General features: G+C 50.7%; 1 protein-coding gene across 12 annotated transcripts in view; it reads right to left on the bottom strand.

The window, feature by feature from the left end:
• The window catches only part of DIP2A (disco interacting protein 2 homolog A), a 91,760-nt gene that overhangs the window by 34,969 nt on the left and 43,640 nt on the right, over positions 1-13,151 (bottom strand). For all 12 annotated transcript variants that reach the window (XR_009008080.1, XR_009008081.1, XR_009008082.1 and 9 more), the window contains 8 exons: positions 9,507-9,598; positions 5,997-6,107; positions 4,681-4,804; positions 4,227-4,336; positions 3,784-3,886; positions 2,364-2,428; positions 2,048-2,141; positions 985-1,104 (listed from right to left, as the gene is read on the bottom strand). Coding sequence is in view for 9 of the 12 variants with exons in the window: in XM_057544881.1 (XP_057400864.1) it covers positions 985-1,104; positions 2,048-2,141; positions 2,364-2,428; positions 3,784-3,886; positions 4,227-4,336; positions 4,681-4,804; positions 5,997-6,107; positions 9,507-9,598 (819 nt within the window). In the remaining 3 variants the exon portion in view is untranslated. The remainder of the gene's footprint in view (positions 1-984; positions 1,105-2,047; positions 2,142-2,363; positions 2,429-3,783; positions 3,887-4,226; positions 4,337-4,680; positions 4,805-5,996; positions 6,108-9,506; positions 9,599-13,151) is intronic.

The following is a 13,151-nucleotide window of genomic DNA, read 5'->3' as shown; positions in this document are numbered from 1 at the left end:
AGCCAACTCTCAGCCCCGCATTGTCTCTGAGGTCTAACCCACGGCCTCACCCGCCTCCTGGCAGCTCTGCCAAGGGGGAGGTGACCCAGGGCACTAACGGAGCCGCCCGCAGCCGAACCTTCCACCGCATGAGGCCCCGGCCACGTGCGCGCCCTCTCCTGGGCGTGCCTCGGAACTGCAGCCTCTGCCAAGCGGCCCTGCCGTGCCTCTCCTGCGGGCGCAGCCTAGCTCTCTGTCCCTGCTTCTCTCCAGCGTCACCGGGCCACGAAAACTCAGCTCCTAGGAGGCTGGGTGCTGCCCGCTCAGGGCCTGAGTCAGCACAGCCCTGCACCCACTGGGGCCCCGGGGCTGCACCACGACCTGCACCCTCTGCACAGCGAGGCTGCAGGGAAGGAGGGGACCTGGTCATGGGTCCTCGTGTCCAGCAGAGGACACACAAGACCGTCCAGAGGGCTCGGAGCTACAGGGAAGAGACGGGCCCTCGGAGTGGCGGGATCTGGGGTCTGCGGGGCAGCAGCCCGGGGAGGGGCTCCTGGTGGCTCGACGGGTGCACCGCAGTGGAGGCTCAGAGAAGCCGGCAGCTCCTGGTGCTTTGGAGGCAGGACGGCGGGGCCCTCGGGGTTTGGGGTCGGTGGAGGGAAGGAGAGGCTTTGGGGTGCTAGAAGGTAGGGTTCCCTCCCGAGTGTCGGGGCCACAGCTGGACAGGGGATTAGATGAAAGGCAGCCTCTGGTCCAGGGCGGATTCAGTGCACGAACAGTGACACACAGGTGTTAAAGCAGTGAGAAAACTCCCACCACCGCCCTCCCCCCCAGTTCTGTGCTGCCTGGAAACCCCACCAAAGGTCAACCAAGGCTCCCCAGGACACCCCGGGCAGGCCCTGCACAACCAGCAGCTCCTCTCGGGCCCCGAGCAGAGACAGGGGCACAGAGCCCGGGAGGACGCGGGGCGGCCGGGCCGGCGGGGGCGGGGCGGGCGGTACTCACACGGGTTCGCGCCGTCGGCCACGATCAGCAGGCGCAGGGAGCTGAGGCTGACGCCCCTCTGACCTCGCTGAGCCAAGAGCGACCAGTGCATGTCGCGGGACTTCACCAGCGCGGCCCGGGCTGCGGAGGGGCGAGGGCGCGCCTGTGTCAGGGGCGCGAGCACACAGAGCAGGCCGCATGCTCCCTGCCACCCGGCCTACCTAGAGATCGACTCGCTCGTTCGCAACTCATTCTCTCTTGGAGCCTCTCTGTTCTCCCCACACCTGCCCCTCCCACGGCCGCGAGGCTGGGCCTGCCCTGTGCTGGGGGCCCCGGGGACGTGGGGCTGCAGGGCGGCCCCCGATGTGAACAGACGGGCTGGGCCTCATTCCCGGCCCTGCTCTCACCGGCAGAGGCACCCGCCAAACGCCCCACCGGACTTTGGTTCTCCTCCGTTAGACAGGGTAAACAGAGGCAGCGCCCAGCACGCTGCAGAGCACGGCCCACGTCACATCGCTAACCGGCACCATCACCAGTGCAGTGGACAAGCACACGGCCACCCGGGACCAGTCAGTGCGAGGAAAACCCGAGTCCCCCTCAGCGGGGACTAACGGTGCCCCCGAGCTCTACCGAAGCAGAGCCAGAGGGACGCTCAGACCACGCAGGTGTGGCCGTGCTGGGGAAGCACCGACTGACCACAGGTGGACAGCAGGGCGGGCGGGGCCCCACGGGCAGCCCCCTCACTCTGGGTCATAAGCCGCTACGAGTAAACAGCTTTGCTACTGGTGGCTTGAAGAGCCCTAACTTCAAATCAAAGCCACCTCAAGAACTAAGAATTAGGAGCATTTCTGTGAGAGAATAAAGTTAGGAGTCTACGGCCCTTGCAGAAAAGAGCTGTCCTCCACGACCCCCCAGCTCCCCAGCGCCGGCGACTCAGACCCACCACGGCGTAGGGGAGCCTGGCCCCGGCCCACACACGCCTGCGGTTCTGCATGCTGCTTTATTTTTTCTTAATCGCCAAAGATGAAATCAAAGAGACTTCTCGAATGAAGGATGAATCGAGAGATGGTGCTACTCCCGTTACCTTTATACGCACACACTTTCTGAATCCAGGAGAGTGGGTTGGCCTTCATCAGCGCGTACGGGATGCTGACCACGTGCATCCTGTTCATGACACTCTGCAAAGAGACGAGCGGTCGGGGCTGGGCACAGACCCCGCCAGGAAAGGCACAGAGAGCATCAGAGCTCTGCTCACAGGACAGCTCAGTGCAGAGACACGGTTCACACCAACACGACTAAGGGTTACTCCATGAGCTTTAACAGGGCTTGGTGTCACCCACGGACGTGAAACGTTAGCAACCCTCCCTCTAACAGTCAGGTCGTTTAGGTACAGCACTCACTGTTAACACTCCATGCCACAGGCCGGCATCCCTTTTGAAATCCAGGACATTTGTTAATGTTTCAGCTGAAAGAGGACAAAGATGGTTAAACCACCGAGTGACCCTCCTCATGTCATGTGCATTTTCAGAGAAACCCTGAGATGATTACACCATCAACATATAAGAGTTTTAGGAAAGATACACAGCGCTCCCAAATGCCATGCACCAATCAATCAATAATCTTGGTTATCAAGTTACTTGGTTATTCAAATTACTGGAAAAACATAAAAGCAGAAGGTCATACAACTGTGGATTAAAACGGAGAATCTGCTGATCACTCATCTGTAAACACAGGGGGCAGCGTACACTCCAGAGGCGGCAGGCTTGGACGTGGAGATGAAGGACGGTGGCGGGTCTCTCACCTCTCAACCCTATGTCCGCACACCCCCACTTCTCACGTCATCCTGCAGCCCCGGGAAACGTCACAGGCTCCCCGTGTCACTTCCCTTCAGAGCTGTTCCTTCCCTCCTGCCCACTCTCTCTCCCAGAGGCTGTGCCAAGCGTGCTGTAGGGCGCAGGGGTAGCTGGGGTCCCAGGGCCACTTCCCAGCACAGCCCTGAGGCTCAGAGCTCGGGCAGAGGACAGAGACTGGGGCTGCCAGGTGCACCCATAGAAGGAACACCCAACAGTGAACAGGAAGTTTGGTTTGTGTACCAGGAAATGCTGCTGCATTCTGTTAAGAATACTGTACACACGTTCCCTTGTTGGCTAAAGAGCCCAAATTATAGGTGATACATATACGGTTAACACTGGATCTGAAGAAAAAGAAAACCAGGGGACCTGATTTGATAGATTTTTTTAAAAATTACGTAGGCCCTTGAACACACCTAAAATCCTTTTCCAAATGTCCACCGAGGTCTTGCCCGGTGCGCTCAGCTAGCCCTTGCTTCTAAACACTGATATTTCAGATTTTACACATACCACTCAATTTACTTCCTAGTTTTGTTCAATTCCAGTATTTTAGTGGAAAGAAGTAAAGTTCTCTATGTTGCATAGCTGATAGTTCACAGTAAAGGGGGGAGCTGCCTGTATATTGCCAAGAGACAAGCCCTGACCACAAAGATTCCACTGGTACATCCGAGTGCGTGACAGCTTAAGCCAAAGCCAGCCACAGAAAACAGTAAGAAAAAGTGTGTCCCGATAAGAAAACACAAAATGCGCTGCCCCTCAGCTACGGCACAGCTTGAACCAGCCCACTGGGCACAGACCAATGGGTAGTGAGTGGGTTTCACGCTCTGTAACGCCAGTGTCCACACTCCACCCGTCCAGGAGAGCAGAGGCCCCGAGCAAGCGAGCCGCACGACCTGGATTAAACAGCAGACGCTACGCGGGACAGCGTCCAGGTGCCTTGTGCCCGGCCGGAGAGCCGCCCCACCCTCACCTTCCGAGTAGCCGCATGCCTGGGTCAGAGCCTGGCACTGTGCCAGCAGGGATGCGTGGGACACCGCCACCCCCACGGTGCTGCCTTCTTTGCTGGTTTTATACTGAAAGATTTCAAAAGCACAAGCTCGTTAGGCGATGTCTCTGGAGGCCGTCCCCCTTCACCAACCATCGGTTCAACTGGAGCGCACTTCACGCCCAGGCCCTCGAGGTGACGCCCTCAGCTGAAGTCGGGTCACCCGGGGCAGGTACTGAGGGCAACAGGGCACGCAGGCTGGTCCCCAGGGGAGGGTCTGGGTGAGTTCCCAACAGGACACCTCATCTTTCTGGGGCGGAGGCAAAGCACAGAAGCTGTCGCCTGTGATCTAAGCAGCAGCAGCTACACTCGGGGAACAAGCCCTGAACACGGGGGTCTGTTTCAGCCTCGCCAGGCGAGGTCGCTACCTCAATGTAGGCGGTCCCGGCCCCCGCGTCCTGTGCCGATGGGTGCCAGTCCTTGGGGGGCTTAGTCAGGTGCTTCCCGTCGATCACCAGCCAGGTGAGGGGGGGCCAGCCTGTGAGGGCGCAGACAGGGATCCGGCAGAGGCGAGGGTCAGGGGTCTCTGCTCCCCGCAACGGCACCTCTGCCGCCCACCACGCAGCCCGAGCTGCCGAGAGCCGAGGAGCCTCGCCTCACTGAACCGTTATGAACTCACGTCTGACGGCCAGTGGCCCCCAGGCGGGACGCACAGGTCCAGACCCTGACCCAGGCGAGGAGCGAGACTCCCCAAGGCCTAGAACACAGCCTCGCTTTCCCTGGGGGCCCTTCCGTCTCCGTAACGGTCGCTGACAGGAAAGGACGCCCGAGGGCCCGGGTTAGCAGAGAACCGGGCCACCCGCTGCCCGCCCCCAGGCCCACCTTTGAAGGCCGCCACCTCTCCGGTCTGGGCCTTGGGCAGGCCTTTCTGACAGGCGTCCGTGGTCAGGGCCAGGGCGACGCCACAGCTGCCCAGCAGAAACCCGACCTGCTGGCTGCCAGCGTCCTGCGGAAACAGGGAAGGCAGAGGCGCTCAGCTCACACAGAGCAGAACTCTTTTTCTCAGCCCTTGGAAAATTAGGACAATTCAGCCCTGTATAGGTATATACTATAGGTATATACTATGTTTTCATCCAAAGAAAATACAATTGTTTTTAAATCTGAAAGATATATTTTCTGCCATGACATATAAAGTTCTGGGTAATGGGCTAATTTCTCAAACTTTTTTCTTGCAAATGACATTTAATACCATTTTAATAAACTCCAAAAATAACAGCATTGAAATTTACACTTGATTTGTGTTTGAAATTTAGAGATTAATGTGGGCAGGCCTGACCTTTAGCAATCTTAATTATTTCCACACAGAATACGTCCTTCAGTAGAGTTCTATCATTTTCTTCTTATAAATTTTACAAACTCTAGTTTTACCCTAAGAATCCCGGTATTCAAATATCTGTTCACCATATGTTCTCCTTTGGGATATATTGCTTTTATTCACAAGCTTTACCTTTGGGATTCTTGAGTATTTCTTGCAGATAATGCTCATGTGAACAACTGCCTGAACACTGGGATACCACAGAACACTAGGATTTTCTAAAATACATGCTGAGTCGACTCCTAAAATGATCTATTTTTCAATAATCAGATTACTGGTATTTATACCTAAAATGTCACAGCTCCCTAGAACACCAGCAACCCACCCCCTGCCCCGGCCAGAGTCATTCATTTCAGCAATGAAAGCTGCTCGCTGTTATGGAAGTGAACAGAAATGCAAGAGATGCCATATGTTTAAAACTATCACTTAGAAGTGAGCTACAAGACATCTCTGTAATGATTTACTTATCCCCAAGAAATGCAAGTTATTATCAATAAACACACCATTTTGAGAAATGATTTAACAAACCCTCATCAAATCCCAACTTCTATGCATTGGAGGAAAAAAATGTTAGTTTCTGTTGGGAAATTCAAACAAGTGACATACTGGCCCCCCCAACAGCTGTTCCAGTGCCCTTGTCACCAGCGAGATACATAAAAGGAGCGTCTGGGGACGAAGCTGCTCTAATCTCTCTGAGCCCCGCCCGCCTGTCCTCCGACTCCAGACGGCACCTGGAGTGAGGAGACTAAGGCCTGCGAATGGACACGTGGACGTCAGGATGAAGCCTCAGGGACCGGGAACCTGGCCGCACCGCGCTTGCTACCTTTCTTGTCAGTGGCACTTCGATGGGGACAGGAACCAGCTCTGCCAGGAGGCACCCATAGAACGCAACAGTGAACATGACGGGGTCGCTATTAGGAAACACCAGCGCCACCTACGAGAGTACAAAGGAAAACCGTGAAATCCACTGGTGAATAATGCAGTCATCTGAATGCCCGCTGCTGAGACAGAAAACGTTACTTTGAGTGCTAACCCTTGGTCCTTAAGAGTCTGCAGCCATGTAACTTCTAATACACAGTCTTCAGGTTATGGTCTTTACCCTGCATGCGACAAAATAATGTTAAACTCCTGGGGCTAAAGGCAAGCGCAGCTGGGTCTGCCCGCGGGGTCTAGGTCCAGCTCCGTCCACTCTGACCATCTGGGCAGCAGCGACCCAGGGAAGGACGCGATGGACCATCACCCACCATCAAGTAGCCCAGGTGAAAAACACCTGGACATGAAGAGGGAACCAGGAATCAAAGTCTATCAAAAGATCTTCCAAAAGAAAAAATCCTGACACCAACGTTTTACTTGGACAGACCTTCGCTCAAGACCGAAACGTTAACAGGGGAGGGTGGTGGGCACAGAACTCAGCAAGACCCCCACAGCTGCCCTCTCGGAGCCTCCACGGGGGCCCACTCCCTGCTCCCACCTGGTCATCATGCTGCCACTGTTTAAATTACATATTCTATTACATTTACCTTACATTTTTATTTTTATCAAAAAAGTTTTAAAACACAGAATTAAAATGACAAAAAGTACTAACGAAAAGCAACACCCATATCACCCTTCCCCACTCCCCAAGGCAGCCACTTCTAACGTGTTTTATATCCTCTTTTTGCCAACTGCTCTCATCTTTTTAGATACTATGCTCACACTGCTGTGTCTTATGTGTGAAGGTATTTGGACATGTGTTTCATTTCCTGTTACTGCAGACAAACACTGAGCCCTCTTCATTCCCCACCTTTCTCTTCTCCCATCATCCCAATTTCCACTTCTTATAATAGCTGGTTAAATTAAAAGCTATTTATGGGATGAGGTTTTTCTAAGTCCCAAATATTGTAATAATAGTGTGCTCGAAACGTACATGATAAGTCAGAACAGTATTTGAGGGGACTGACAACACAGGGCCTTTGAGGGTCGGGCCTTGGATAGCTAATAACCCTGTACTTCGTAAGACAAAATTTAAGCTGTATCTGTATCAAAATTCTGTACTTGAGGTCTGGAAATCAAGTTTCTAATAAGTTTGTTGAAAACGGTAAAGATCTCCTTTGAAAGTTGGTGTTAATAGCGTTTGTCCCACGATTAAGAACTGTGACCTTTAGCCTTGAGACTGGATGTCTGGTAGAACATACCTATCCTTAGAGAATCTGTTATAAAGAGTTGTGTTTGTTCACTTTTATAAAGTATATTATCACAGGAGGATGAACTTGCCATTCATTTCCAATCACTAAATCGCTAACTGTGATCTCATCAATCCTTTATAATTAACCCAATTACGTGGATTCACTTGCAAGTCAATGAAGTATCTGGAAGTCCTTGTCCTTGCAAGAACTTTCTTCAAGAGAAAGAAATTAGTGATTCTTAGAATCATTTTAAAGCACAACATAAGTCAGGGGTTCCGACAGGTTTGTTCTAAAGCGCCAGGTATCATGAGGAATCATCCCCGTACTGTTTACGTTTCTACAGCCAAGCTCGCCCCTTCTTTCTGGTGGTGACAGCCACTGCCTCTTTCACCGGCTTCCCTTCCTCTGTGTGCACCGGCCAGCTTGCTCGGAAATGCCCCGCTGGGTGTGTCAAACCTGTCAATAGTATTCCTAAATAACCAACCAGTCAGGTAAGCTCCCGGGTTTCACCAGCTGCTGACCAGCCTGCCCACCTGGGGCCTCGTCCTGCTGGCCCTGCCTGGCTGCTCCTGGCCCGCAGCGCGCGGACGCTGGGCCGCGCTGGTGGCTCTCCTGTTTGGACCGCGCACTCGTTTGCGGGAGCACTCCCTCTGTGAGCTTCGCGAGAAAGAGCCCAGGCTTCTGAGTCCTGCCTGTCTGAGAATCGTGCCCCACCCTCACACCTGTCGACTACCCAGGAAGACCGCACTCCCTCTGGGCTTCCGAAGCACAGCTGTCTCCCCCAGTGCCACGCTGAGAAACCGAGCCCCCCTGGGGTTGCGGGCCTCTGTGCACAGCCCGCTTTCCCCGGGAGGCCGCGAGGTTCCTGCACCCTGCCCTACGCAGCGCTGGGGTAGGCGCCTCGGTGGGGGTCCCCGCACCGCCCGCCGGTCCTTCACCCCCGGCTCCGGGGCATAGTCTTGCGTCATCATTAGCATTAAAAACTTTCCACTCTCCGTTCCCCCTTCTCTTTCTGGAAGTCCTATTAGTCAGATGTCGGCCTTCTTGATCAAGTCTAATCTGCACCGTTTTTCCTTCCTACTTTCCATCTCTTGGTCTCCCCCACTCGCATCTTCTTGTTGATTTATGGAGCAATATCTTCACCTCAGATCTCCAGGGATATTAAGACTAATTTTTTTTTTTAAAAACCTGTTTTCTGTACCTAGCTCTCCTCCAAGTTGGTTGTTTCCTCTTCCTCCCTCCCCCCCACCCCCCTTCCCCTTTTCTTTTTTCCCCATTCATTGCGCTCTGGTTGTGCTCTTTCACGTTGAAGTTTCGTCGTCCACAAATGTCCTTGGCTACTGGTCCACATTAAAGACTGAGGGCTCGAGAGCAGCCTGAGACCCCACACCACCCTGTCAACCTACAGCTTCCCTGCTGGGTGACCCGACCTCAGGCAACCCTTCTCACTGGGGATTTCACTGCTAAGCATGCTGGCTTCCACCATGCTGGACCTCCCGCTACGCCGGGGTTCCTCAAGCCTGGCTCAGTTTGCCTAGGGCAGTGCTGCGTAGCAGAACTTCCCGCAGTGGTGGAGTCGTTCTCTCTCCGCGCTATCACACATGGTAGCTGTCAGCCACACGCGGGGACTGAACCCTGGAAATGGGGTTTGTGCAACTAAGGAACTAAAACTCTAATTTCATTTAATTTGGGTTAATTTAAACGGCTCCCTGTGGCTATTGCCAACCATGTTGGGCAGTGCAGGACGAGGAACTAAGCCCCAAGCCTCCTCTGAGTTCTGTTCTGGCCCCATGGAAGAGGGAAGGAGATGAATATAAAACACACAGAATTTCAAAGTAAGGTCAACGTTTCTTCACAAAACTTAAGCTTGGAAATGTAGCACTGATTAATATCTGACATTAATATTTTTATTAAAACCAACACATATGAAGTCAAAGAGAAAAGAGGTTTAAGAATCAGGAAATGGGCAATGAGGGAGACTAAAAGGAACGATCATTTTATCTACATCAACACAAACTTTTTCCACATTTAATATTTTTTCATTGCTGACTTAAAGCCCTTCGATTAAAGCTGTAAGTCTGAACAGCTGAGAGAACACTGATGTCACTGAAACAGATTTCTAGTCTCCATCCTCACTCACTCCAACAAAGGTGCATTTGGTTACTTACTCTGTCTCCGGGTTTAAGTAGTGGTTCATTCTTATTAGTCAGTTTATTAAGTAGAGTGTAAGCTAGTTTTAAACTCCGACTCCAAAGTTTGCCTAAAATAAAATAAAAATACTAAGCAATGTAAAATTTAAGAAACTAATAATTAACATTTTAATGTAGCAATCATAATATCCCATTAACATACCATTATTACTCTATTGCTGAAAATTCAGGTAGTTTCCAATTGATAATTATTTTGCACAATGCTGCAATGAAGTTTTCTCTTAAAAACAACTTACCGATTTATTTTTCTTAACAGAAAAGTAAAACAGCATTTTATCATAGAAAATTTAGAATATAGAAAAGCCAGCTGAAAAAAGCATTCTTTCTGTTATATATGTATACACACACACACATATGCATAATTTTTAAGAAATGGGATCATACTTCACCCTTTTTTCAATCAACATTGCACTGTGAATGCGCTTTCATGTCATTGAATGTGTCTCAATTATATCCCTGATGAGAGTGGCATATAAGTCATTTAACCTTTACAACAACAATTCATGAGGTGGGTCCATCTTCATCTCTGCTTTCACTCAAAAAAGGAGACAGTCAGGGAGATGTTAGGGACCCTGGCAGAGCCACGGGAGGCTGGAGGGGAGCGTCTGGACCCCTCCTGAAGGTGCCCAGCCCTGTGGGTGCTTCCCGGAGGAACACGGCACATGATACACGGGACAGTGAAGGGTAGGGAGAGAGGGGGAGGAAGACGGAAAAGCCTGAGTCCACCCCAAACCGGAAGCAGCCCTCCCACTCACCCTGCGCGGTGCAGCAATGCAGGAAGACAGAGCCGTCCTTCACCCTCCCCACCCCTGGGCAACCACACTGGCAACCACACACCCTTTGCTGTAAATAGTCTAAACTCGGGCACAACGTTGTGAGCTAAGTGAACTGCGGGGCCTGAGAAATAAATGAGAAAAATAGTCAACTCAAAACACCCCTGCCTTTGCCTAAATAGAAAGGTCAACTCAAGATATTAATAACTGTAACTGTAACACATAAAGATTTCCAAACTGAATCCAGATATTTATAAAAAGAAAAATGCATCATGACCTCTCTGCAACAATGCAAAGAGGTTTAACAGAAAATCAACATAATTTGCCACGTTAACAGAATAAAGGTGAAAAAAACTAAAATAATTTATCATTCAGGATTTTAAAAATCCTTCTTAAATTTGGGATGAAAGGAAACTTCCTTAATGCGACTGTTAAAAGTCATCTTTAAAAATTCCACAGGAGGTATCCTCATTAATGGTCAGATACTGAAAGCCTTCCCTCAGAGAGGAGGAGCAAGTCAAGGACAACTGCCTTTTCACTCAAAGTCTCAGCCAATGCAACTGGGGTGCAAGGGGCAGAGAAGGTAAAACAATAAGAAACAAAACCGTCATTATTTGCAGAAGACGTGACTGCACATATGAATCCCATAACTGAAATCAGTAAGGCTATCAGACATAACAGCAATACGCAAATAGCATTTAATATCTATGTGCCATCGATAAACAGTAAATAAAAATGTTAATGATACTATTTATAGTAAGATTTAAATAAACATGCCAAATATCTAAGAATATGTGTTACCAAAAATATGCAAAGTCTCCCCCCAGAAACTTATAAAACAGTACTGAGGTTGAAAAAGATCTGAATGAACGGAGGAACCTATTATGTCCATTTGCTAGAAGGCACCGTAATGCAAACGTGCTAATTCTCCTCAAACTGCTCAAGGCAACGATAACCAAAACCTCAACAGGTGTGTCTGTGGCACCTGACACAAACTGACACTGAAATACCAGGGCCAGAGAAGCCACGACGCTCTGGAAAAAGGAGACAAGACAGGAAGACTTTCTCAGTGGACGTCAAGACTCTTATAAAGCGACAGCAATTCAGAGAGCTCGGCTGGGACTTCCCTGCAGTCCAGTGGTTAAGACTTCGCCTTCCAATGCAGGGGGTGAGGGTTCGATACCTGGTCCGGGAGCTAAGATCCCACATGCCTCGCAGCCAAAAAACCAAAACATAAAACAGGAGCAACACTGTAACAAATTCAATAAAGACTTTAAAAACTGTCCACATCAAAAAAATCTTTAAAAAAAAAAAAAAGAGCGTGCTATTGGCGTAAGGGTAGAATATAAATCAACGTGATAAAACAAAGAACCCCAAACAGACTCACCCCCATGTGGACAACTCCAGTTACAACACGGGTAGCATGGAGGGGACAAGAACGGGACAGCTGCCTGCCATCTTTCCTGAAGAACTGACCCCGAGCCCAGGCCCACACCACACACACAAACTAAACTCCCTCCGGGTGGGCGGCAGGTCTAAACGTGGGTGGGAGAACAGCAGTGCTAGAGCCCAGGACGGGAGGAGGGAAGCCTGCTGCAGAGCTGTGAGCGGCCAGGGCTCACAGTAAGCCGCCGCCAAGGACTGGCATCCAGAACACACAAAACGCCCGCAAATAACCCTGTATAAAAATGTGCAAAAGATTCAACAACACGTAACAAAAGAGAAAACCCAAATGATCAAAAACAGGAAAAAATCTCAACCTACTCAGTCATCAGGAAAATGCAAATTAGCACCACAACGACTGTCACCATATTCTCACCACATTAGCCAAAATTAATAAGCCTGCCAATGACAGGGAGAAGGTGGGACTCATAACACTGACCAGTTAAGTGCAAACTGGAAAAGTCTGGAATTATCTGATAAATGTAAAGATGTCACAATCCCAGAACTAGCTAGCACCTCCTCTCCTAAGTATATACCCTACAAAAATGCACGCTTACACACCAGGTAGCACACACTGGAATGTTCCCGGTAGCACTGTCTGTAACACTCAAAACTGGAAATGTCCCAGAAGTCCATCAACAGTATAATGCAGACATATATTCTGAAATATTCAATATTCATTCCTCAACAGAAATGAATGAGCTACAACTATACACAATAATACAGATGAATCTTAAAAGCATAAAGGTCTGAGACTCTGCTTCCAAGCAGGAAAGAGCAGTGGTGGCAGACCAGGACGCCCACCCAAAATGACTTAAAACTGGATAAAATGCAAAACCATCTGTCGGAGGCAGCAAAGACAACTAGAGGAGTTAAGACCCCTGGGGAAACCCTTGGGAGGTGAACTGACCTTCTGCAGCTGTTCTTACAAAAGCTGGGGGCGGGGCTTAGCGTCTGGCGCCCACAGGAGACGAACATCTCACGGCCTTGTGCCCCTCGGAGTGCTGCTGCTGGGGCGCGGAGGCCGGGGCTTCAAGAAGAGCCTGCTGAATCTCGGGGCCATGCACAGCGGGTGGAAACCTCTGAAAGGCCAGGCAGAGCCCCAAAGTCACCACATAAGACAAAACCCATGGTTGGGGACCCCCCCCACCAGAGGAAAGGGTCACACAGAACACACCAGTTTTAGAAAATGTGAATAAAGGAAAACAGAAAATCTCCAAACTGAAGTATATATATAAAAAGGATGCCATGGGACTTCCCTGGTGGTCCAGTGGTTAAGAATCGGTCTTGCAATGCAGGGGACGCCGGTTCAGTCCCTGGTTGGGGAACTAAGATCCCACATGCCACAGGGCAACTAAGCCTGCGTGCCACAACTACTGAGCCGGCA

The sequence above is a fragment of the Balaenoptera acutorostrata genome, chromosome 4, assembly GCF_949987535.1.
Source record: "Balaenoptera acutorostrata chromosome 4, mBalAcu1.1, whole genome shotgun sequence".
In the NCBI taxonomy this organism is placed as follows: Eukaryota; Metazoa; Chordata; class Mammalia; order Artiodactyla; family Balaenopteridae; genus Balaenoptera; species Balaenoptera acutorostrata.
Note: the sequence above shows the minus strand (reverse complement) of the source record. Positions and strands in the feature narration are given on the sequence as shown.